Source organism: Pristiophorus japonicus, chromosome 20 (assembly GCF_044704955.1).
Source record: "Pristiophorus japonicus isolate sPriJap1 chromosome 20, sPriJap1.hap1, whole genome shotgun sequence".
Lineage (NCBI taxonomy): Eukaryota > Metazoa > Chordata > Chondrichthyes > Pristiophoridae > Pristiophorus > Pristiophorus japonicus.
Genome location: NC_091996.1, coordinates 91,951,464 through 91,978,567, shown reverse-complemented (window position 1 = coordinate 91,978,567; position 27,104 = coordinate 91,951,464). Strand labels below are relative to the sequence as shown.

General features: G+C 46.2%; 2 protein-coding genes across 2 annotated transcripts in view; one reads left to right on the top strand and one right to left on the bottom strand.

The window, feature by feature from the left end:
- Window positions 1–27,104, top strand: part of LOC139232694 (uncharacterized) — a 103,535-nt gene that overhangs the window by 61,367 nt on the left and 15,064 nt on the right. The window lies entirely within an intron of this gene.
- The window catches only part of LOC139232693 (polyunsaturated fatty acid lipoxygenase ALOX15B-like), a 50,945-nt gene continuing 25,037 nt past the window's right edge, over window positions 1,197–27,104 (bottom strand). The window contains exons 7-14 of the mRNA XM_070863170.1: window positions 24,441–24,584; window positions 22,589–22,792; window positions 21,617–21,703; window positions 16,800–16,969; window positions 13,709–13,830; window positions 11,968–12,068; window positions 5,930–6,100; window positions 1,197–4,006 (exon numbers count right to left, since the gene is read on the bottom strand). Coding sequence (XP_070719271.1) covers window positions 3,827–4,006; window positions 5,930–6,100; window positions 11,968–12,068; window positions 13,709–13,830; window positions 16,800–16,969; window positions 21,617–21,703; window positions 22,589–22,792; window positions 24,441–24,584 — 1,179 coding nt within the window. The 3' untranslated portion in view covers window positions 1,197–3,826. The remainder of the gene's footprint in view (window positions 4,007–5,929; window positions 6,101–11,967; window positions 12,069–13,708; window positions 13,831–16,799; window positions 16,970–21,616; window positions 21,704–22,588; window positions 22,793–24,440; window positions 24,585–27,104) is intronic.

The window sequence follows — 27,104 nt, the reverse complement described above, 5'->3', positions numbered from 1 at the left end:
CGCTGATGACACCCAGCTCTACCTCACCACCACTTCTTTCGACTCCTCCACCGTCTCTAAATTGTCAGACTGCTTGTCCAACATCCAGTTCAGGATGAGAAGAAATTTTCTGAAATTGAATATTGGGAAGCCCGAAGCCATTGTTTTCCGTCCCCGCCACAAACTGTTCCCTAGCCATTGACTCCATTGATCACCCCAACCTCTGTCTAAGGCAGAACCAGACTGGTGTCGTATTTGACCCTAAAATGAGCTATCGACCACATATCCACACCATAACTAAGACCGCCTATTTCCACCTCCGTAACATCGCCCGTCTCCACCCCTGCCTCAGCTCATCCGTTGCTGATGCCCTCATCCATGCCTTTGTTACCTCTAGACTTGAGTATTCCAATGCACTCCTGACTGGCCTCCCACATTCTACCCGACGTAAACTAGAGGTGCTATATAAAATACATGTTGTTGTTGAGAATCTAAATCCAGGGACCACTTGCACCCAGAGACCAAATCCAGGGACCACTTGCACCCAGAGACCAAATCCAGGGACCACTTGCACCCAGGGACCAAATCCAGGAACCACTTGCATCCAGGGACCAAATCCAGGGACCACTTGCACCCAGAGACCAAATCCCACCTTCAGTGTCTTGGCTACACACTCAGACTCTTTCCCTAAACTCCACCTATCTTTCTACTTCTCACCCCACCTTTAAAAGTTCGCACAGAACCTTCCTCTTCAACCATGGCCGCCTCCCCACTCCTGCTCCAAGTTCCCATCTTTGTGTAGTCCCACATTCAATCCAAATTGTCGTAAACTAATGATATTTAACATTTCTGAAATAGGTTAATTTTCCCATTAATAAAATGTTATTTTTTAAATGTTTTATTCTCTGGTGTAGTAGAACAATACTGGAGATGTTGCTATTTGAATATGTACACATTTGAATATTAAATGGAAGCAAAATACTGTGGATGCTAGAAATCAGAAATAGAACAGAAAATGCTGGAAACACGCAGCCGGTTAGGCCGTACTGCAGAGATAAACAGAGTTAATGTTTCACGTCGATGATGTTGAAATGGCTCTTGTAGCACAGAATAGGAGGTAGCATTTTATAAAGGGTTAATCCTCTCAATTTAAGTTATGAGGCAGCTTTGTCTTGCCCATTTTTCACTAGATGTCACTTAAATAAGACAAGTCTCTGTTCAAAATCATTTCAGTTCCTTTTATTAAAGATATATATTTCTGCAGGCGATGCTGGTTAATGTGGATGCTTGTTTGCGAGTTCTTGCCCAAGCATAGCTAACAGGTGGTGCAGATCTGACGAGAGCATTTAGGTAAGTACAACTCCTTTCTCTCCAACTCCATTTTTAAATCCGTTTTCTCTCCCACATCAAGGACACAGTAGACAGGTGTCAGTGAGCTCTGGGGAGCCATTCAATCAGATTAACACCACTGTTTCAGACAATGAGAATGTCTATTGACACCACTGTTTCAGCCAATGAGAGTGGTTATTGCCACCACTGTTTCAGCCAATGAGTTGGAGATAGGGCAGGACTTATGGCAGGAATCACAGCAGAAGTTACGTTCCAGTAAACAAAGTGTATTTAAACAGCGCATCACAGCAAACGGTCTACAAAGTCTAATTAAAAAGTACATAACTCACGACCGAAGCTACAGCAACTTCTCCGATAAAAGCAGGGTTATTGCTCCAGTGAGCAAGGGATAGTTCCATACAAATTATGTTCGTAAATTCAATTGCAGTCACTGACAGCAGTGATGGTGGGGAATATTGGTGTGACCATATGGAGCCATTTCAGTTCAGGGAACCTTAACCGGGAAGACAAATCTTAGTTGTTTATTAAGCATCAGAAAGGATTGATTGGTCTTTAGTATAAGTTGGTGATTCTAGGTTTTCTTCCGTCGAATGTACAGACGGTAATCATTAAATGAAACATTTCCTCCCTCGCAAGGACCATAGCCCCTGCTGGAGGCCAAATCTAGAACAATTGGGAGTCCAAAAAGGAACAGGAGGAGGCCATTCAGCCCCTCGAGCCTGTTGCACAGGAACAGGAGGAGGCCCATTCAGCCCCTCGAGCCTGTCACACAGGAACAGGAGGAGACCCATTCAGCCCCTCGAGTCTGTTACACAGGAACAGGAGGAGACCCATTCAGCCCCATGCAATAAGATCATGGCTGCTCTGCGACATAACTCCATATACCCGCCTTTGGCCCATAACCCTTAATAACTTTGGTTAATAAAAAGCTATCAATCTCAGATTTAAAATTAACAATTGATCTAGCATCAATTGCTATTTGCAGAGTGAATTCCAAATTTCTACCACCCTTTGTGTGTAGAGGTGTTTCCTGATTTCACTCCTGAAAGGTCTCGCTCTAATTTTTAGACAATGCTTCCTAGTTCTAGAATCCCCAACCAGTGGAAATCAAGGAATCCTTATCTGGGGCTGGCCCATTGTAGACGACATGGTGTGAGGGGACGAAAATGTTAACCTGCCTCCCAGCTGAAGATTTCACATGACCAGTAGTATTTCAGCTTTTTCTTTTAAGGTCACAAAAGAAGAAATTGTCCCAAGAAGTTTTTATGCCTCGATAATAATATATTAGGAATTATTTTCAGAGATTTACTATTGAATGGTGTCAATTCTATTGCAATATGAGTAGTTTGTATTTTTGCATTTTGGCTCAGTCCAAATGACATATTTTGTGCACAGGAACAGCTTCTATTTCATGATCACAAATGGGGAAACGAGTAACCAAGGGAATTATAGACCTGTTGGTCTTAGCTCAGCTGTGGGCAGACGACTAAAGGTAGACTTTTCAAACTGGTACACCGAGCATGGATCATCACCCATTGGGGGCATATCGCAGGAATTCAGATGGAAAACCCCATGACCTTTGATCTATTAATGGACCAAAAAGCATGGGTAGAAGTCACACGTCTGAATTCCCCAGATGTGTTCCTGATGTGTGAAGCAGGGGGTTAATCAGAGAGTCAGCACAGGGTAAATCAGAGACGGGTAGGTTTTAAGGAGCGTCTTGAAGGACGAAAGAGAGGCGAAGAGGTTTAGGGAGGGAGTTCCAGAGCTTGGGGCCCAGGCAACACAAGGCACAGCCACCAATGGTGGAGTGATTCTAATCAGGGATGTTCAGGAGGACAGAATTAGTGCAGTGAATGAAAGTGACCCCTAAAAGGTAGGAATGTCAGCAGAAAGGAACAAACCAATAGACTGAAGGGTTTGATACATGGGAATGACGAATGTAGAAGCGGGGTTGTGATGTTGAATTTGTACAAGACATTGCCTCGGCCACAGTTGCAGTAGTGCGTGCAGTGCCGAATGCTTTCTTCTTTTGTACAGCCACGGCCAGCATCAGGCAGGCCCGTGTCTCTTTCTTGCAGCCTCTTTGATTTGCCAATTTGTGCTTTGGGCCCAAACTGTCTGGAGCTGGGTTGAATCTGCGAAAGCGAACTTCACCATCGGACGGAGAGGATTTCCCTCTAAATCTGTGAAGTGCAACCCAGCTCCAAGAACAGAACAAACTGAATAGTTATTAACGACGTCACCCAGCCCCTCCCCCAACAGCACATAAAATAAACAGCAAAAGAAATACAAAATGCAAAGGCAGTTCATTATGAAAAAGATCTGTAGAAATTATTCCTTGTTTTCATCAATAAAAAAAGTAAATAACAGCAAGTTTCAATTCAGCTGCTTTAGTTTGCAGTCGAGCTTTTTTGAATAATTTTGAAGCAAAAAATTCTAATTTATCGCAATGCATGAAGCAACCCTTGTAATCTCTGATCAATGATTCTGCATTTCATATTGCAACGCTGTTTTCGATTAGGTTGGGCAGCAGATAGCCGTACTTCAGCTCAAGGCCCTCATTCCTTGTCTCAATCTCACGCTGGATTTGCAGGAGATCTGTCTGGAACTTTTTTATGCATGCCTGCGGTGCCGCTTCAGTGAAACGCTCTTCAACGTACGTCCCAAGTTTTAGCTGGGGAATAAAGAAATGTTTTTGTATATGACTGCAGATAAGATCGGCCAGTCCCCAATCAGTCCCGATGGCAACATGCTGTCCGCCATCCCACACACACTGCAATACAATCCCTCACAATATCAAACCTTTCCTTTCTCTACTCTTGCTAATATCACATGGGTAAGAAAAGTCAATCAAATTTGTCTAAGTTTCTCCTCCCCTACCCCTCCCCACAACCGAATGTTGTCCTCTCTGTCAGTGCCATATATGGGGAAGGATATACTTGCATTGGAGGCTGTTCAGAGAAGGTTCACTAGGTTGATTCCGGAGATGAGGAGATTGACTTATGAAGATAGGTTGGGCCTATACTCATTGGAATTCAGCAGAATGAGAGGTGATCTTATCGAAACATATAAGATAATGAGGGGGCTTGACACAGGATGTTTCCCCTGATAGGGAAACTAAAACTAGAGGTCATAGTCTCAGAATAAGGGGCCACCCATGTAAAACTGAGATGAGGAGGAATTTCTTCTCTCAGAGGGTTGTAAATCTATGGAATTCTCTGCCCCAGAGAACTGTGGAGGCTGGGTCATTGAATATATTTAAGGAGGATATTGGCAGATTTTTGAGCGATAAGGGAATAAATGGTTATGGGGAGCAGGCAGGGAAGTGGAACCGAGTCAATGATCAGATCAGCCATGATCTTATTGAATGGCGGAGCAGGCTCGAGGGACCAGGTGGCCGACTCATGCTCCTATTTCTTATGACTGGATAGTGATCAGGATCTGGAACCTGAGCTAATTTCCCCTCCTTAGACTACAGGTGCTGCCCCGGTACAGATTAGCTGACCTGGCTCTAAATCTTCTAAGTCTCCAATAACCCTCACTGCCAGTTCAATGCCCTTAAAGCCCTACCCTCACCCTTGCATTGCCCCTAAAGCCCCACTCTCACCCTTGCATTGACCCTGAAGCCCCACCCTCACTGCCTGCTCCAGCCCCGACAACCCACCCTCACCCTTACATTGCTCCTAAAGCCCCACCCTCACCCTTACATTGCCCCTAAAGCCCCAACCTCACCCTTACATTGCCTAGATTGCTTCTGACCCCACTTTTTGGAAACTCTTAAAACTGCATGGCAATAGTCTGACTCTATTCCTGCTCCTTGATGGTCTGCTGGGGCATTGCTCCATGATGCTATTTTTTAATTGGTAACACATACTGGGAGTAATGACAGGGCAGGGAGTTCTTGGATTGCTGCAGGATTTGAAGAACAGTTTGAGGTTATGCCTTTCCAGAAAAACCTGGTTAGAGATTTTTCGACATCGGTAGTGTGGGGGATCGTGTCCACCAGTACTTGTGAAAATATCGAAGGCATGTCCATTACAACTGTGACTACACTTCAAAAGTACTTCATTGGTTGTAAAACATTTTGGGACACCCTGAGGTTGTGCAAGGTGCTATAATAAAATGCAAGTCTTTCTTTCTTTCACTAATAACACAGATTCTGTCCATCAGGGAGGTTGGAGAGGTGCCCAAGATTCATGTTCCCCGAGATGGCTCCAAGCACCCCCAGGAAGTTGGTTTGAAAGATCCTGATGGGGACTATTTAATGCAAACAGTATTTTTGCTGGTTGGCTGAACTCTGTTGAATGAGGGAAATCAGAGTTGTACCCTTCCCTCACCTTAGTACCATGTGTTGGCATTTCAGCATGCCAATAGTGCCAGGACACGAGCACTTTTACTCCTCTGCCCCTAAAACACCAGCCCTTATCAGATCTAGGACTGATTAGCACACTTCATTAATGGTTCAAGTTACCTCTAACAGAAATATGTCAGAGGCAGGGGAATTAAATTATAAATATAATTCTTATCGTTTTAAAGGGGCGGGGGTCCAATTGTAACTTATTCTCTGTATTGGTGAGAGGATATTGCTCATACTTACTGAAGAGGGCGATGTTTTACTGAGCAGGTGTATGGTTGCAAGCACTATGGCCGTTTGACCTGCTCTTGGTAATGTACAAAGGATATCTGTTATTCCAACTTTGCCCTTTTCAGTGGGTGGGGGTTTCTGCATGGTACTTGGGTTGTTTGGCATCCAGGAGCCCCAATCAAACTGGGAAAGAAAGCAAACACTTGATTAATATTCATCTAGTCATCACTATGGCAACAATAACTGGCCGACAGATCAACGTGGAACAGCTGGCCGTTTGCCTAAACACACAAACGTCTCCATCTACACATCCCCCATGTTAAGTCTTGGATAAAGAGTCAGACTAGATACTGGAAGCTCAAAGTAAGTATGACCGTAGTCCTTTATTACAGATCTCAGAGTGTCTCTCCAGCCTGTGAGGCCTCCTTATACACAGGTGCCCCCAAGGGATTGTGAGATCCCTTGGGACTCCAAGGGATAAGCCCTCTGGTGGTTAGACATGGTATTTACAGGTTTACATACATAACACCCCACACACAGGAGTGGCCTAAAGTAAAGAATACATCGACTACAGTGTTTTTAAAGCAACTGCCTTTTCAAAATCATAAGATATATAACATAATTTTCCCTCTGGAGATGAAATAAATTGAGTTGAATCCATGTAGCAACAGGGTTGGTGCCTGAATGCCTTTCAAGAATGGGAGGTTTCTCACCAAATCTTTGGTCCCATTGCAGTAAACATTATCGGGATTGCCAGAACCACCCCCAAGCTAAGCTGCGACAGACATCAATCTTGAGTTTGTCATCAGGAAATCTTCCAGCTGTGCTCCAAGGTGACTCAGCTGATCATTGTTACCCCAATCCATTTTGGAAAGATCCCACCAGATCTTCACCCATCCCACCAGCTCTTTACCCACCCCGCTAAGCACAGGAACGGTAGAATAGTGGTTCTGTTACTGGACCAGTCATCCAGAAGCCTGGATTAATAATCTGGCAGATGTCCTTTCAACTCCCACCGTGGCAGCTTGTGAAGTTGAATTCAGTTATTAAACAAAAATCTGGAATAAAAAGCTAGTATCAGTAATAATGAGCACTAAGGTATCGGAATGTCATAAAAGCCAAACTGGTTCACTAATGTCCTTCAGGGAAGGAAACCTGCCGTCCTTACCTGGTCTGGCCTATTCGTGACGCCAGATCCACAGCAATGTGGTTGACTCTAAACTGACCTCTGAGATGGCCCAGCTACTATAAAGAATAAAACCACATGGCATCGACCTAGGCATTGGATTCAGACACGGCAAAGGCACACCCAGCCTAGTCGATCCTGCAAAGTCCTCCTGACTAATATCTGGGGACTTGTGCCAAAATTGGGAGAGCTGTCCCACAAACTATTGAAGCAACAGCCTGACAGAGTCAGACAGAATTATACCCATCAGTCAACATCCCACATGCCTTCATCATCATCAGAACATAAACATTAAGTGCAGGATTCGGCCCCTCGAGCCTGCTCCGCCATTCAATGAGATCATGGCTGATCTTCGACCTCAACTCCACTTTCCTGCACTATCCCCATATCCCTTGATTCCCTTAATATTCAAAAATCTATCAATCTCTGTCTTGAATATACTCAAAGACTGAGACTCCACAGCCCTCTTGGGTAGAGAATTCCAGCGATTCACCACCCTCTGAGTGAAGAAATCTCTCCTCATCTCAGTCCTAAATGGCCGACCCCCTATTCTGAGGCTGTGACCCCTGGTTCTAGACTCCCCAGCCCAGGGGAAACATCCTCCCTGCATCTACCCTGTAAGAATGTTGTATGTTTTAATGAGATCTCATTCTTCTAAACTAGAGATTATAGGCCTAGTCAACTCAATCTCTTCTCATAGGACCATCCTCCCATCCCAGGAATCAGTCTGGTGAAACTTCATTGCACTCCCTCTATGGCAAGTATATCCTTCCTTGGGTAAGGAGACCAAAACTACACAATACTCCAGGTGTGGTCTCACCAGGGCCCGATATAATTGCAGTAAGACATCTTTACTCTTATTGTAATAAAGAACAACATTCCATTTTCTTTGTTAATTGCTTGCTATACCTGCATCTTAACTCTCAGTGATTCGTGTACAAGGACACCCAGGTCCCTCTGAACACCGTATTAAACTCGATCATATTATGATCACTATTAGATAAATGTTCACGCACCGTTACACTGTTAACTAAATCTGGCTCATTACTCATTATTAAATATAACATGGCTTGCCCCCTTGTTAGTTCTAGGACATATTGTTGCAAAAAACTGTCCTGAACACACACAAGAAATTTGCTACCTTTCTGATATGAGCTCATCTGCTTATCCCAATCTACATGAAAGTTAAAATCCCCCCATTAACCCACACTGCCTTTACTACATGCGTGTCTGATAACTGCGTTAATTCATTCTGCCACTTTACAGCTGCTACCAGAAAACAGAGAGTAGGGTCATTTTCAGGTTGGCAGGATGTAAATAGTGGGGTACCGCAGGGATCAGTGCTGGGGCCTCAACTATTTACAATCTAGATTAATGACTTAGATGAAGGGACTGAGTGTGATGTATCCAAATTTGTTGATGATACAAAGCTAGGTGGGACAGTAAGCCGTGAGGACGACACAAAGAGCCTGCAAAGGGATATAGACAGGTTAGAGTGGGCAGTAAGTTGGCAGATGGGAGTATAATGTGGGGAAATGTGAGGTTATTCACTTTGATAGAAAGAATAGGAAAATAGAATAGTTTTTAAATGGTGAGAAACTATTAAATGGTGTTCAGAGAGATTCAGGCGTCCTTGTACAAGAAATAGAGTTAGCATGCGGTTACAGCAAGCAATTAGGAAGGCAAATGGCATGTTGGCCTTTATTGCAAGGGGGTTGGTGTACAAGAGTAAGGAAGTCTTGCTACAATTTCACACGGCCCCTTGGTGAGACCACACCTGGAGTACTGTGCACAGTTTTGGTCTCCTTATCTAAGGAAGTGCAACAAAGGTTCACCAGACTGATTCCTGGGATGAGAGGCTTGTCCTATGAGGAGAGATTGAGTAGATTGGGCCTATACTCTGGAGTTTAGAAGAATGAGATGATCTCAATGAAACACACACGATTATGAGGGTGATTGACAGGATAGATGCCGAGGGATTATTTCCCCTGGCTGGAGAGTCGAGAGTCCAGGTACTTCCTGTCCAAAAAAAGGGTAAATCCAATCCGGCTATTGCCGCCCTAGCAGCCTACTCTCAATCATCAGCAAGGTGATGGAAGGTGACGTCGACAGTGCTATCAAGCGGCACTTACTCGCCAATAACCTGCTCACCGATGCTTAGTTGGACCATTCAACTCCAGACCTCATTACAGCCTTGGTTAAACATAGACAGCTGAATTCCAGAGTTGAGGTGAGAGTGACTGCCCGCGACATTGGCAGCAAAGAGCCCTAGTAAAACTGAAGTCAGTGGGAATCAGGGAAAAATCTCCGCTGGCTGGAGTCATACCTAGCAGAAAACGAAGATGGTGGTCAATCATCTCAGCCCTAGGAAATCACAGCAGGAATTCCTCAGGGCAGTGTCCTAGTACCAACCATCTTCAGCTGCTTCATCAATGACCTTCCCTCCATCATAGGGTCTGAAGTGGGGCAGTTTGCTGATGATTGCACAGTGTTCAGTTCCATTCGCAGTACCTCAGATAATGAAACAGTCTGTGTCCGCATGCAGCAACATCCAGTCTGAGGTTGATAGATGGCAAGTAACTTTTGCACCACACAATTATCAGACAATGACCATCTCCAACAACAGAATCTAATCACCTCCCATTGACATTCAATGGCATTACTATTGTCAGATTCCCCACCAGCAGCAGCTCGGGAGTCACCAATGACCAGAACCTTAACTGAGCCAGCCACATAAATACTGTGCCTACAAGAGCGGATCAGAGGTTGGGTATACTCTGCCTACAAAGAGCAGGTCAGAGGTCGGGTATTCTGCGCCCACAACACCATCCAGGACAAAGCAGCCCGCTTGATCGGCACCCCATCCACCTTAAACATTCACTCCCTCCACCACCAGCGCACCGTGGCTGCAATGTGCACCATCTACACGATGCACTGGAGCAGTTCATCAAGGATTCTTTGATAGCACCTCCCAAACCCACGACCTCTAGAAGGCTAAGGGCAGCAGGCACATGGGAACATCCATACTTTCAAATTCTCCTCCAAGTCACACATATCCTGACTTGAACATATATCATCGCTACGCCACAATCCTGAAACTCCCTACCCAACAGCACTGTGGCAGCACCTTCACCACACAGACTGCAGTGGTTCAAGAAGGCAGCTCACTGCCACCTTTTCAAGGGCGATTAGGGATGGGCAATAAATCTGGGCCTTGCCAGCGATGCCCACCTCCCGTGAATGAATAAAAAAAAATTAAAAAGGTCTCCACCCTCCCCAAAGGTCCTTTCCCAACCCCGCAGGTCCCCACCCTCCCCACAGGTCCTGATTCCTCCCCCCAGATCCTCTCCCATTCCCCCAGGCCCTCACCCATCAAGCCAGAAACCTCTCTCATCAGGTCTATGCCCATCGCACCAGGTGCCTGCATGTCGGATTTTCTACCAGATGTCAGGGTGGGTGCGGAATGTTGCAGTCCGACCCAGAAAGCCCCAAAATCTGCAGGCCTGTATCCCAGCCCCATGAGCTCGGAACTTTAAAGAGATCACTTTCTACAATAGCTACAGTATTCACATCCATGAAGAATGCACTGATTGGTCTTTGGGCCCTTGTGCCTGGGGTATCACCTGGAGATGTGCTTGGAGCTGTCTCACACCCCAGTCTTCCTCTATGGTACCGAATAGGCTAGGGATTCCAACATCCTTTCCATCTGGTGCAGGTGCTGGGAGACCATCCCTGTGCCCACACATACATGCGATGCTTGGCAAGTATCATTCTTTTAAAAGCAGGCATCGTGTGATTGGATGAGATCAAAACATACCACAGCTTCTATCTTGATGTGTAGATAGCTCAATTTGAACAACTTTATTTAGCTTATCAGCTGGTTTCTTCCTGAGACTGATAAGCAAAAACGGAATTTATGCCACATGCGGTTACTGGTTTAAGTTGATAATACATGTATAAACGTGCAAGAAGCAGAAGTTTCTGTATTCTGACAAAGTGTGCAATGCGGTTGACTCTTAACTGCCCTCTGAAATGGCCCAGCGAGCCACTCGGTTGTAGCAAACCGCTAACTTCACTACATGGACTGTAGCGGTTCACCACCACCTTCTCAGGGCAATAAAGGTTGGCCTTGCCAGCGACGCCCACATCCCAGAACAAATAAAAAATGAAACTTGAGTCATAATTAGCTGATATGTGAACCAAACACATTTTCTGCTGTATGTGAATTTGTTTAGAATTCCATACACACATGAATGGAATTATTTATCTATTGGCTTTTGAGTCCCACAGTGCAGGCCCCTAGCAAGGTTAACATAAAGCAGGAGAGAGGAGGCAATCAATAGGTGACATCAAGCTTGGATTGTGAAAGCCTGCAAATTGTAGATTGTGTTCGCGTTTTCTTGTATTGTAAGGATGGTGTTTGTGCAGTGTCAGTTCACTGCCCACAATTCAGTGCTTTCTGTTGAGTACGTAGGTTTATTTCTGTTACCACCCTTGTTTACAAACCCCTCCATGGCCTTGCCCCCTCCCTATCTCTGTAATCTCCTCCAGCCCCATAATCCCCCGAGATGTCTGTGCTCCTCTAATTCTGGCCTCTTGAACATCCCTGATTTCCATCGCTCAACCATTGGTGGCCGTACCTTCAGCTGCCAAGGCCCTAAGCTCCGGAATTCCCTCCCTAAACCTTTCCGCCTCTCTTTTAAGACGCTCCTTAAAACCTACCTCTTTGACCAAGATTTTGGTCATCTGCCCATATATCTCCTTATGTGGCTCAACACTCCTGTGAAGCGCCTTGGGACATTTTACTATGTTAATACTATATATAAATACAAGTTGTTACTGTTGTAAATAAATACAAAGTTACCTGTCCGGCATTTACTGCAGAGTGCTGGCCAGAGCAGGTGAATATGACCATGGTCAGATACTTGGTGAGCTCTGCTTTAGTGCAGAATGATGTTGGGATACCTGGAGAGAGAATATATAAGATGTAACAGGAATTGACAGGACACGAATATGCCATTCACCATGAACACTGCAACATTGTCAAAATGGACGGCAACAGCCCACTGCCTTGGATGGCACTGTCATACTTAAGATTATTCGACTCAATTGTCACATAATCCTAAATGTTAGGTAGAGTGGGTGCCTTTACTAGTATTTCCTTGTTCCAATATTTAATAGCAACATAGGAATTTCTAGACCGAAAAATACCATGGTCCATTTAGTTCATCTTCCACCATGCTGGTAGTTGCATGATACAACGATAATGGAGTTATTGACTAATCACAGCGATCAATCTCTAACAATGAATCTACAACAGCCCCGGCTATGACATGAGGAAACCCCCTCCCCCCCCCCCCCCCCCCCCGCAGAGGTAAAAAGCTTTGGGACTCAGAGGTCCAAAATCACCTGTTCCTCCCGAGCAAGCTACTCTCACCACACGTCATGTCTCAAATCACTCAGATACTGGATCTCAAAATGTTATTTCTGAAATAAATCAATCTATTTTGCATTTGAATAAATCAATACAAACTGATTGCACCATTTTCGTCGGGAGCCTGTTCCATAGATCAACCACTCTCTCACTGATTCGTTTTGAATTTCCTCTCCTCAAGCACTGGCCATGTTCTCTGCTTTGACTGTCTGGACAAGTTGAAACAACTCATCGTGGTCGACATTATCTAGAATCCTAAAAACAGCAATCGTATCATCTCTCAACCTTCTCTTCTCCAGTGAGAACATGCTTATGTTATAATTGGAGGAGTCATCTTATGTGTCATCACCTCTGGAATAACAATTTGAGTGTGGTGCTCTGGCATTACTGAATGTGAACTTCTGCACAACATAGCTGCTCCCAGGGTGCAGCCTAGACAACTTTGATTAAGCTGACAGCTAATGGTTAATAACTACACAAGAATAGTTTGATGCTAATCATGTTACCCCAAAGATGGTTATTGTGGGTGATTTTTGTTGATATAAGTGGCCGATTAACAATAAACTGTGTCAGCTGTGGCTCAGTGGATAGCACATCTGGTCATTATCACATTGCTGTGTGTGGGAGCTTGCTGTGCGCAAATTGGCTGCCACGATTCCCACATTACAACAGTGACTACACGCTAAAAGTACTTCAGTGGATGTGAAGCACTTTGAGATGTCCTGTGGTTGTGAAGGGCACTATAGAAATGCAAGTCTTTGTCTGAGTCAGAAGGTTGTGGGCTCAAGTCCCACTCCAGGGACTTGAGCACAAAAATATCTAGGCTGAGGGAGCACTGCACTGTCGTGTGTGCCATCTTTTCGGATGAGATCTTAAACCAAGGTCTGCCCTCTCCGATGGACGTAAAAGATCCCATGGCACTATTTCAAAGAAGAACAGGGGAGTTTGTCCTGGGGCCAATATTTATCAACATTAAAAAAAACAGATCATCTGGTCATTATCACATTGCTGTGTGCAAATTGGCTGCCACGATTCCCACGTGGCAGTGACTACACGCTAAAAGTACTTCATTGGATGTGAAGATGTCCTGTGGTTGTGAAGGGCACTATAGAAATGCAAGTCTTTCTTTTTAAAGTTATATTAAGAAAATCAGACATTTCAAAAATAATACCTGATGATGGTCTTGCCAAGAATCCTTCAGTGAAGATTTCTGCTACCCACTCTTGCGTTTCGTAATCATCCTGAACGGACGCATCATTCTTGTAGTAGACGTCAACAATGCTTTCTACAAACCTTTGAAAGAAGAAGGAATCTGCATCTGTATGTATTTTGCTCAGAATTTCTATCCATTCAGAGATCTATGTTCAAGGCTAAGGCATATTGTTGGAAAACACCACCAAGACTAGCACTGTACAAATCAGGTGTTGCAACATTATGGAATCCCACCTGTGGGACCATGGGGCTCCACAATGAAACAACACGATAACATCTTTAACGTGGGAAAAGGAACGGCAAGGCGAAGCATGAGTGGGGAGTTGGGAGAGCTGATTGAAACTTTGATTCAAAAGAGGAAGCGAGGAGGGGTTTTATGGCCGGCTATCGAACAGGGAAAAGCATATTAGCCAGAGTTAGAGGCAGAACGGGCTCAGGACTGGGCATAAGGGTGGAAAAGGTTACAGAGTTAGGGTGGAGTAAGGCCCTGAAGCGATTTGAGGATGAGGATATTGAACCATGTCTTAAAGGATACTCAAAATCGGCCGGCCAGGATTGGAGAGATGGGCAAGCGGGGTTGAATGAAAGAGGTATTCAGGTGGTGACATTTTGGACTAGGTGGAGGCCTAAATCATCTCCATGCTCGTTGACCTACAATTGGCTCCCATTACCTCAAATTTAAAATGGTCATCCATGTGTTTAAATCCTTTCAACGTCTCACCCCTCCCTACCTCTGTAACCTCCTCCAGCCCTACACCCTTCCTACCTCTGTAACCTCCTCCAGCCCAACACCCCTCCCTATCGCTGTAACCCCCTCCAGCCCCTACACCCCTCCCTATCGCAGTAACCTCCTCCAGCCCTACACCCCTCTGTATCTCTGTAACCCCTCCAGCCCCTACACCCCTCCCTACCTCTGTAACCTCCTCCAGCCCTGCAACCCTCCAAGAATAATGCCTTCCTCCAACTCTGGTTCTTGTCAGTGGCAGTGCCGGTGGGTGGGTGGGAGAACGGGTCGGTCGGGGGACCTTGACCTCTCCCCAATCACATTGAGATTGGCCGATTTTGTTTCTCAGAATTCAAACAAAGCTTACTGCAAGCTGCGTTGCTGTTTTGAGTTGGACGTGAACGGTAAAGCTCCATTGGAGGATGTCGTGGCTGTGCTGTGCCAGGTCAGCTAAATCAGGATATCAACCCCGTCCACACCCCCATCCCCTCCACCCAGCTCCCCTGCCCACACCCCACCCAACCCCCCCCCCCCACCCCCCCGATCCAACCCCATCCTTTGACCGTCGCTCTATTCCTGCCCCTTGTACATCCCCCATTCCCTTCACCAACCATTGACGGTCATACTGTCAGCTGTCTAAGCCCCACGCTCTGGAGTTTCTTCCTGAAATCTTTCTGCCTCTCTGCCTCCCTCTCCTCTGTTAAGACCCTCCTTAAATCTGCATCTCTTTGACCAGTCTTTTGGCTACGCCTCCGAATATCTTCTTTTTTGGCTTGGCGTCAGTCTTTGTCTGATTACACTTCCCTCAAGGTGCTAATTAAATGCATTTTGATGTTGTTGTGGAGCTTGGGGGAGCAGAGGAAGATTTTAAACAAAATTGAGTCTGGCCGTTCTGAAGTGGGGTTCATGGTTTGGGCTGTGGTGGGGGTTACTGTGGGGCAGAGATGGGTGATGTGACGGAGGTGGAAATAAGCAGTGCTGGTGTTGGGCAGAATATCAGGTTTGAAGCTCAGCTCTGGGACACACAGGACACTGAGGCTGCAGTCTGGGTGGAAATGGAGTCAAAAGCAGGAGAACAGAGATTTTGGTGTGGGTTGAAAATGATGATGTTGGTCTTTACAGTATTCATTTAGAGAAAATTCAGGCTGATCCACAACATGATGCTGAAGACCAATGAGGGAATCGAGGGACCGCGGATGCTCCACATTGAATGCTGCAGGGAGTCGAGGCGGCCAAGGAAGGATTATGTTCCACGATCGCAGTCTACAAGGTAGATCATTGGTGACCTCGGTTGGACGGGCTCAGTTGCAGGAACTGCACGCAAATCAAACTAAAAGTATTCATACACAGTTGTGGAAAAGATGAGCAGAGAGTTGGGAGATGGTTTAAGAACCTTGGAGAGGAAAAGGAGGTTACAGATGGGGCAGTACTTGAGAGGACAAAAGAGTTGTGGGAGGGAGTGCTGATGCTACCAGTACAGAGGGAACCAGTTACAATGCCAATGAGTTTAGGAGAACGGGAAGGTGGTTGAGTGGGCACTGGGCAGGAGTTGGGCGGGGAAGGGATCAGAGGGGCAGGAGGTGGGTAGGAAAGGGATCAGAGGGGCAGGAGGTGGGTAGGAAAGGGATCAGAGGGGCAGGAGGTGGGCAGGGAAGGGATCAGAGGGGCAGGAGCTGGGTAGGGAAGGGATCAGAGGGGCAGGAGGTGGATCTCATGTGCAAAGTGAGCCTGATTAATGAAAAGCAAAATACTTGCAGTGTCCATATCTCTCCAGGATTTTAATAATCATCTGGGGACTGCGTAGATTGGTAATACCTGTGGCATTTTGTTCTAACCGTTAACATTTTTTCGCCTCCCCTCCCTCCAGCACCAATGAAGAGGAGTGGGAGAGAAGGGGAGGTAAATCAGGATGCAGCAAGAAGGGAAGGCTGAGAGAGTAGTGATGAATTCCACAGCTTTGAGGTCCTCGTGCAGGAGGAGTAGGAGATGGTAAGATAAGTCTTGGTTTGAACATAGTGAGGATCTGGGGAGGAGGGAGTGTGTAAGACAGGGTATCTGGGCCCAAGGAGGAACAGAACAACCTTGATAATAGAGCAGGCTAGAGGTGAGGCAGAGAGAGAGAGACTGATCAGCAATAGGTCTACATACACATTTGTTTTTCCAGAAACCACCAGGGTCAAATTCATAAGCCATCTTTCCTTGTTACGATTGTCTTCAGCTGATCAATAGCTTAATGGATGAGCCCCTTTTCTCCGGATATCACATGCAGGATATTGAATGAATATTACTTCAATGGCTGGAGTTGTGTCAGCAGAAGGACTCTCACCTGTTGATTGCGAACCAGATTTTCAGTGCATCATCCCTATAATGATAGTTGGGTAGCTTTTCCACACCTCGAATGGCCAGGTCTTCTGGGAGACACAGAGATGCGTAGGTAGTCTGCGCCAAAGCCCGTTGCAGGATTTGGACTTTTGCAATCCCTCCCGTGGAAAATGCCTGGAGTGACATAATATAAATATGATGCGGTATTTGGAACATGCAGTGAGGTACAACATCACCCACAGCACCAGGGTCTTGGGGGGGAGAAATTTGCATCATTTGCGCATCCTGATAGCCCCCCGGGTGGGGGGGGGGGGGGGTGGGTTCTATCACCTTCCGCAGAATTGCGTGGGAGTTAGCGGAGGCGCAAACCGGCAGCGTACCGAGCCGCCGCGTGCGATGTCAGTGCCAGCCTCGTGGGTCGTGAACCCGGCCATACACTGATAAGCGAAGCCTTTTCTTTGATGCCATCTGGCCGAAATTTGACAGACGCCTATCAGTAACATGGTCAGTAATGTGTGCACCTTGGTTGCTGCATGGTGGGCCCCCCTCCCTCACCTTATGCCAATTTTGTCCCATTTACGCTTGCAGATGATGCCTTGGAGGCGGACCAACCTGTGCCTGTCCCCCAGAGCTAAGCAAGGCCAGCGAGCAAATGTGGGAGGAGGAGGATGCCGAGGAAGAGACAGATCCAAGCACCTCGTCACTGCTTCTCACCCTCGCACGCACCAGCTCAGATACTGGGAGTACACGTTCTTTACAGCTTAGCTTAGTAGAGGGGTCTGCACTGGGTGATGCACCGGGACCTAGCGGGCTGAAGCATGGTCAAGGGCAAAGGGAACCTCGGGAGCCAACTCCCCAGACTTCGCACGGGGGTTCTGCTGCACAGGACTAGATGAGGACCTCGATGGGGAGGCATTCACACAAAGGGTGCTGACCATGCACTCGGACATGTTCGGGGCAATGGCAAGGGTACCCGAGAGCCTTTCGCAAGTGGTAAGGAGCATGAAGGAGTCCGCCTCCCTCATTGCAGACCATGGAGCCCATCATTGCCAGTGTGCAGACGATGCTGGGCTCCCAGGACTCAGGACGCGTGTCATGGGCAATGTGGCAGCTGCCATTGCAGCACAGGCGGAAGCGACGCAATGTCTTAGTACTGTAATGGAAAGGATGGCTGCTGGCGTGGAAGCTCAGACTGCTCTCATGCAGTCTCAGTAAGATGCCACGCAGTGCCTTACTGCTGTCATGCAGTTAGTGGCTGATGGCATCGAGTCTGTGACTGCTCTCATGCAGTCCCAGCTGGATGCCACCACGAGCTCTGACTGCTGCCATCGCCACTGGGTCCACCACGGTCCTCCGGGGATCTCGCGGTGTTGCAGCAGGCCACCTAACTGCTGCAGCAGATTGGTGGGGATGCTGAGGGGCTGCCCCAGAGGAGTGGTGCTGGCTCATTGGAGCAGGACCTGCTGTGCTCCCCTGCCCTGCCACTCCGTCATTGCCACCAGCGATGGCTTGCACCCAGCCAATACAGACAGGCAGTGCCGAGGATGAGGCGGCCCAGCCTGCAGCCAGCCCTTCGAGGGCCAGAGCTGGTCGGGGGAGACCTTGAAGGACATCTGTAGTGTCTGGAGAGCAGCCATGCTGCAGCCACAGTGGAGACACTGCAGTGTAGTTCTAGAGTAAGTCAACGTAAAAGGGGCTATAAGGAAATTCACACGAGTGAAGGAAAACCTTTATGTTGATGCACATTTTTGTTCTATAAATGTTGATTGGAAACTTTAGTATCTGTTGCTGTGTCTGATTTCAGTGGGACACGATGTGTGGAAGGGCTCATTGGTGTGGGCATGGGATGCACAGCGGAAGCTGGAAGTGGCGATCAACTTATTGGAAATGAGCAGTAATGAGACGGTCCCGGATGTCCCTTGCAGGATCCAGATGATGAGGCCGACTCCTGCGTGGCCCCGGAACCTCCTCCTGCTGCTCCTTCTCAGGTGCTACGGCTACGTCGTCGGCCAATGGCTGTGCCCTCATGATTGCCAGGTTGTGAAGCGTGCAGCAGACGACGACGAATAGGGACACCCAGACAGGCGAGTGCTGCAGGACCCCTCCTGAGAGATCAAGGCAGCGGAATCGCAGTTTCAAGATTCTGATGGTCTGCTCAATGATGCTCCTGGTAGCCGAATAACACTCATTGTAAGATTGCTGCGCAGGAGTGGTGGGGTTGCGAAGGGGAGTCAGGAGCCAGGTGCATAGTGTGGAAGGGCTTGTCCCCTAGGAGCCAGCCACTACCTTCATTTGGCAGCTGAAATAGACCCGGCACACCGGTCTGCCGCAGGATGAAGGCATCGTGGCTGCTGCCAGGACAGCGAACATCAATGGCCGTGATTTGGCGTTTGTGGTCGCACACCAACTGCATATTGAGTGAGTGGTATCCCTTCCAGTTTTGGGAGATCTCCGGTTTGTTCAGCTGCGCCCTCAATGCCACGTGGGTGCAGTCTATGGTGCCCTGAACCCTGGGGGAAGCCAGTTGCTTGCTCTAACTGCTTCCTCTGGTCATTGGAAATGAGATGCAGCCCCTCCTCCTATTGTACAGAGCGTCTATGACCTGATGAATGGAGCAATGCGCGGCAAACTGGGATATGTTGGACATGTCTGCTGGGGCTCCTTGGAAAGATCCAGTGGGGTAGAAATTCAGGGTGATGGTGACCTTGGACGTCACTGATAAGAGTGGTCCTCAGCTTTGTTTTAGGCTGTCTGCAGGAGATGAGACAATTCCGTTACCATGACTTTCCTGAATCGCAGTCTCTTCAGACACTGGTCATCATTGAGGTTGATGTAGGAAACCTGTTGTCGGAAGACACTTGCACATCTGTGTCTGCGTCTTGCTCTGCCTCCTTCCTCATCCCCTTCTGGTTCCTGGTCATGCTGCTCCCGACCCTCTGTCTCCTGGTGCTGCTGCACGTCTGCCTGCCGCTGCCTTCTCCTCTCCATGTCCCTCTCGCTCTGGCTCTGGGTGTCTGCATTCCTGCCCCTCCTCCTCACTGTATGCCCATCTCCACACCTTCTCCATGACCATCTCCATGGCCTTCTCTATCTGGGTGTGCCACCCTGTCTGTGTCCCTTTCTCTCAATCTGTATTAGCCGGCACCGCTCTGTTCTGCGAGCCATCGTCCACTGCCAGGACTTAGCCATTACTCGCAAGCAGTGGGCTACTCTGCTAATGCTAGCTATTGGAGTAAGGTTGGGTATTGCAGGCTGCGCAAACTGAGGCCCAGTAATCGGTGAAGGCTGAATCAGACGCAAAACGTAGAAGGTCTCAACCCAGAAGCAAATTTTGGCCGACAACAATGGTGGCAACCACAGCGCGTCTTTAGATACCGCTGGCGGTTCAGATTGCTGGTTTGACAGCGGCAGAAAAAACTGTCGCTGGCACCGACAAGCATTCGGTAGACGATTCCGGGGCAATGTCTGTTCCGGGGCAATGATCAGGCGATGCGCACGGTGATGACCTGCCCGGACGAGCAAGGCGTTAACCTTTTGTGCCTGCTGAAATTAGGAGCGCAATATTCCGATCGTCGTTGAGGCCGCCCCAACCGGGCGGGAACTAATTTCCACCCCATTACTACGGTAACGGCCCTTAAAAAAAGGGGCAATTTCGGCCCTTTAATCTCTAACAGGTCACAACTCTTACACCAATTACAGTATACATTTCTCGTGCTAGAATTTGCTCTGTCAGGTGTCCCATCACATTTAATCATAACACTGTAACTAGTGGGGTGCCGCAAGGATCGGTGCTTGGGCCTCAGCTATTCAATCTATATCAATGATTTGGGTGAGGGGTTTTGCTGATGATACAAAGCTAGGTGGGAATGTAACTTGTGAGGAGGATGGAGAGAAGCTTCAAGGGGATATAAACAGGCTAAGTGAGTGGGCAAGAACATGGCAAATGGAATATAATGTGGAGAAATATGAAGTTATCCACTTTGGTAGGAAAATAGCAAAACAGAGTATTTTTTAAATGATGAGAGGCTGGGAAATTTTGGTGTTCAGAGGCACCTGGGTGTCCTTGTACACAAATCACTGAAAGTTAATATGCAGGTTCAGCATTAAAAAAGCAAATGGTATGTTGGCCTTTATTACAGGAGGATTTGAGTATAAGAGTAAAGATGTCTTACTGCAATTATATAGGGCCCTGGTGAGACCATACCTGGAGTATTGTGCAGTTTTGATCTCCTTACCTAAGGAAGGATATACTTGCCACAGAGGGAGTGCAACGAAGGTTCACCAGACTGATTCCTGGGATGGGGGGATTGTCCTATGAGGAGAGATTGAGTAGACTAGGCCTATATTCCCTACAGTTTAGAAGAATGAGAGGTGATCTCATTGAAACATACAAAATTCTTACAGGGCTCGACAGGGTAGATGCAGGGAGGATGTTTCCCCCTGGCTGGGGAGTCTAGAACCAGGGGTCACAGTCTCAGGATAAGGGGTCAGCCATTTAGGACTGAGATGAGGAGAAATGTCTTCACTCAGAGGGTGGTGAATCTTTGGAATTCTCTGCCCCAGTGGGTTGTGGAGGCTCAGTCGTTGAGTATACTTAAGACAGACATCGATAGATATTTGGATATTAAGGGAATCAAGGGATATGGGGATCGGGCGGGAAAGTGGAGTTAAGATAGAAGATCAGCCATGATCTCATTGAATGGCGGAGCAGGCTCAAGGGGCCGAATGGCCGACTCCTGCTCCTAATTCTTCTGGTCTTGTGTCGGCCACATTTGTATCATTTCAATCATTTTCACCAAAAATGTAAAATAGCTCACTCACCCGATCAAACACTCCACCTTCTACTATGAGGAGTCTCCTTGCTGCAGTATTTATGTTTAAGGTAAATTTCAGATGAGGCATGAGAAGCTGAAAGATTAAAGAATTTTAATTATAGCGTATCTTCGCACATATATCGGCCTTGTATCCTTCACATTGTGATTGGCCAGAGTGCTTTGATGTTGCACAGCTACTTTGAAGGGTTGCTCCCATTGGTAGTCTCTTTTGTGCATCACCAGTTCTCGTTCTTAAGAAAGAGAGAGAAAAACAACAACATCGAAAGAATTTTGATGGTCTGTCCAATTCTGAGAAGATGTTTATACTTGAGGGGGAGCCCTTAACTCGGTGCCATAAATATAAGATAGTCACCAATAAAGAATTCAGGAGGAGCTTCTTGACCCAGAGAGTGGAATTCATTATCACAGGGAATGGTTGAGGCGAAAAGCATAGATGCCTTTATGGGGAAGCTGGATAATTACATGAGGGAGAAAGGAATAGAAAGGTATGCAGATAGGGTTAGAGGGAGTAAGGTGAGAGGAGGCTCGTGTGGAGCATAAAGGACCAGTTGGGCCGAGTGGCCTGTTTCTGTGCTATAAATTCTATCGAATTCCCCCTCCCCCAGAGGCGTGGATATTTGCTGGGTTGCATTCCACAGGTCCTGGCCTCCTCTGGTGCTTCCATTCTTTCCGTGTGATCCTGGTCAGTGAGAGTTGACAGTATGTTCAACTAATCCTATCGTCACACGTGCACTTTCCAACAGAATTCACAGTGCTGACCAGGGACAGGAGCTAGTTTATCCTCTCCCTCGGCCAAAGTTGCCAAGGACAGTTGTGGCGCCTCAACGGAAACCCTGCCAGAAATCAGTTAACTCAACACAGAACAGGGACGGAATGTGCAGAACAGCAGTGGGAATGATTCCAACTCTGGTTTCTAAAATACAGTATACAGGGGTGATTGCATTTCATCTGAAAGTACCTTGAAAATAGGGTGTGCATTTGGAAGCTTTCGTAATGTTGCGATGGAAAAGACCTCTGCAAATAGGTGTGTCTTCAGCAAGTGTGAGACCAGCTGATGAAGCTGCATGTCAGCATGTCGAACCCAGATCTTGGCAAGAAGCCAGTCATATTTGCTGTCATTCGGAAAGAAAATCGGGTTTTGGGGTCCTGGTTCCTGTTTGATCTGTCAATCACAGAAATTATAGTCATTACAAGTGACTTTTACTGTAAGCTTGAGGCAAGAACGTGACAGGGTAAAAGGTGTAGATCAATAGATAGCGGTGGAAATGTTAATTTATGGAGAGAGGCATTGGGAACTATAAAGGATAGGCAGGAATCCCAATTTATTGATTGACTTAAAACCTTGTCACTCCTGAGTGATAATGTCGAGCAAGGAGTAAAGTTGCAGTAAAAATTCAGCTGATATTAAATATTAATTTAAAAATACCTCTCCCAAAAAATGGAGTAAATCTAATAATGAATCATCATCATCATCATAGGCAGTCCCTCAAAACGAGGATGACTTGCTTCCACGCCAAAAAGGGATGAGTTCACAGGTGTTTCAATGAAGGATCTAATATTCCAGATCCCGAACTACATCTTGGAGGGTGGAAGATGCCTGTGCGTGGATTTTTTTAGCGTGTGGTGGCCGTTGCACACCAGCCATGACAAGGGCTTGACAGAGCTAGGTCTTGGTCCAGTGACAAGGATTACCTAGTGCGCACACATGTCGCAGTGTGGGCTGGCCCGTGCTGCCCCTGGACCCTCGGTTCTTCTGGGACCCAGACTGATGCCTCTCCTGGGCCCCGGTCACTTCCCTTTACAAATTCTTGCCGCTCCTATGCCCCTCCTGCTGTGCCTGCCCGCACTGCAATCAGCGACCTGACTTTGCAGCCATCGCTCTCCTGCAGCAGCGCGCGTTGCTCCCTGTAGTGGTATGCCACCGCACGCTGCTCCCTCTGATGGTCCCGGCCTGCTGATGGTCTTTTCCGGGCCGGGCCGCTAATCGATATTGGTAAAAGATCATTGGTTGTACATAACACACGAAGTACTACATGAATTAACAGTGAACTATCAAAACGAGTTAGAAATTATATAGTTTTTGAGGAGATACACCTGTGTTAAGAGCGCAGAAGAGAACGACTATTGATGTAAAATCACTTACCACTTTGTATTAGAGTGTTAGAGAGTACAACGGGGAGGGGATGACAGAGAGAGGGAAAGAGGGAGAGAGAGAGATGACATAGAAAGGATAGCAGATGGGGCAGAGGGAGAGAAAGAGAGAGAGATCAGCAGCAAGGGGGAAACAGAGAGTGAGACAGGGACATAAAGAGAGACAGAAACAGGGAGGGAGAGAAACAGAGAAAGGAGATAGATAAAGACAGAGTGAGGAAAAGAGAGAAGTACCAATAGAAAAAAGATGGACAAAGAGATAGATAAACAGAAAGAGAGGGGGAAATGAACAGAAAGAAACAAACAGAGGAGAGAGATAAACAGAGAGAGGAGGGAAATCGCGGAAAGGTGAAGAGATAGATAGAGAGGAGAGAGATAAAGAAAAGAGAGCAGAGTGGAGAAATATAAGCAAAGAGACAGAGAGAGAATAGATTGATAGACTAAGAGAGTGAGAGAGAGACTTGGTTGACAAGAAAGGGAGAGAAACACATTCACAAAGATAGAAAAATACTAAGCAATGATGTGCAACAAGTTCATGAAGATATTTGTAAAGATGGGTAGCAAACAGAGAAAACCCCAGAGACTAGAGGAAGGGCAACAGAACCAAAAACACACTTAGAGACAGATTCACTGTTAACGGGGAGAGCGACAGACTCTACCTGGATTGCAATGGGAATTAATTCGTTCTCTGGATTCGAATACAACAGACACATTGGCGGTTCAAGATATTGCTGATTTCCATTGATTATATGGGCTGGAATCCCAGTCAGCATCTCGTAGTCAACAATAAAAATGTTTCCTTTCTGAAATAAGAATGAGATGTCTTTTTTTTAAAAAGCTGCGGTACTGTTGATCAAGAAAAAAACCAGATGCAGAGAGGAACACTGCATGGAGTCTGTGATACTCCTGACATCTGTCAGCAACATAAACCCCTCAATTGCTGCTGGACAAATCACGCAATTTGAGCACGTCCCAGTAAAACTATGAAATTACAACCCTCCATTCAGTTCAGTGAATGACTGGAGTGAGCAACACAATGACTGGAGCAAAGGCTGTTCACGACTAGGTTTAGAGTAGTTATGTAAAGGACACAGAACGATCAAAGGTGAAGATACTGAACTGGAACGGCGCTAATTTTAGGGACTGGAAAAGAGATCTGGCCCAGGTGGAATGGAAGCAAAGATTATCGGGTCAAACAGTAAATTAGCAATGGGAGGCCTTCAAAGGAGGAGTTAGTGTGGGACTAATTGGATAGCTTTTTCAAAGAGCCAGCACATACTCGATGGGCTCCTTCTGCGATTTATGATTCTTTGACACTAACAGATTCTGTGCATTATCCTATATAATACTGTTGTTTCATTATTATACATCCTGACAGCATAGCCTGAGCATTATCCCATATAATATATAATAGTTTCATTATTATCCTGTTTTATTGCACGCTGTGCATTATCCTGCATAATATCCTTGTTATTATCCTGCCACACACTGTAAGGTCATCTAGCTATACAGTTTTTAGAATGCACCCAGGGTTCCTTCCGTGATCTAACAAGAAATGCAGTGCTGATTGATTTTGAATTGTGAACAGTTGATGCGCGAGTTCAAGAAAAGATGACAAACAGCAAATTAACCGTTCGGTTCAAAAATAAGGAAGCTGAACAGGAAAGGCTTAAATTTTATTTAGAAAGACAGATATGGCCCAAATGAAATGGCAGAAACGTCGGCAAATGATGAGAGATCGGAGTGAGGATCTTCAAAAATGAGATGAATAGAGTGGCGTATCAAAGCGTTCTGGGGATAAAGAGAGAAATTAACCCACCTTAAAAAGATGCATGAAAAAACTAGGGCCAGCAATACGATAGAAAATTATGAAGAATATAGAAAAGGTACTATAATAAACTAGCATGAAATATAAAAACAGATTGTAAGAGTCTCTACACGTACATAAAAAGGAAAAGAGTGGCTAAAGTAAATGTTGGTCCCCTAGAGGATGAGACTGGGGAATTAATAATGGGGAACAGGGAAATGGCAGAGATGTTGAACAAATATTTTGTATCGGTCTTCACGGTAGAAGACACTAAAAACGTCCCAATAGTGGATAATCAAGGGGCTATAGGGAGGGAGGAACTTAATACAATCACTATCACTAAAGAAGTAGTACTCGGTAAAATAATGGGACTAAAGGCGGACAAGTCCCCTGGATCTGATGCCTTACAAAGAGAGTGGCTGCAGAGATAGTGGATGCATTGATTGTAATCTACCAAAATTCCTCGGATTCTGGGGTGGTCCCAGCGAATTGGAAAACTGCAAATGTAACGTCCCTATTTAAAAAAGGAGGAAGACAGAAAGCAGGAAACTATAGACCAGTTAGCCTAACATCTGTCGTTGGGAAAATGCTGGAGCCCATTATTAAGGAAGCAGTAACAGGACATTTGGAAAAGCATAATTCAATCAAGCAGAGTCAGCATTGTTTTATGAAAGTGAAATGTTTGACAAATTTGCTGGAGTTCTTTGAGGATGTAACGAGCAGGGTGGATATTTGGGAACCAGTGGATGTGTATTTGGATTTCCAGAAGGCATTCAATAAGATGCCACATAAAAGGTTACTGCACAAGATAAAAGTTCACTGGGTTGGGAGTAATATATTAGTGTCGATAGGGGATTGACTGACTAACAGAAAACAGAGAGCCGGAATAAATGGGTCATTTTCCGGTTGGCAAACAGTAACTAGTGGGGTGCCACAGGGATCGGTGTTGAGGCCTCAACTATTTACAATCTATATTAATGACTTGGATGAAGGGACCAAGTGTAATGTAGCCAAGTTTACTGATAATACAAAGATGGGTGGGAAAGTGTTATGTATGTAATAACTCGAGAGATTGAATACTGTAAACTAACACAGGTACAAACCTGGCTCTGTTTTATTAGGACCCAAAGTGATGGCTGGCCTTTTATAGCTGGCCGCACACATGTGCGTACAGCCCAATGACCTCTGACAGTGGCGCCACCTGGTGGCTAGTAACCCCAAGCATACATACATGACAGAAAGCAAATTGTAAAGAAGGACACAAAAAATCTGCAAAGGGATATAGACAGGCTAAGTGAATGGGCAAAAATTTGGCAGATGGAGTATAATGTGGGAAAATGTGAGGTTATTCACTTTGGCAGAAAATAGAAAAGCAAATTATAATTTAAATTGAGAAAAAATGCAAAGTGCTGCAGTACAGAGGGACCTGGGGGTCCTTGTGCATGAAACACAAAAAGTTAGTATGCAGGTACAGCAAGTAATCAAGAAGACAAATGGAATGTTGGCCTTTAATGTA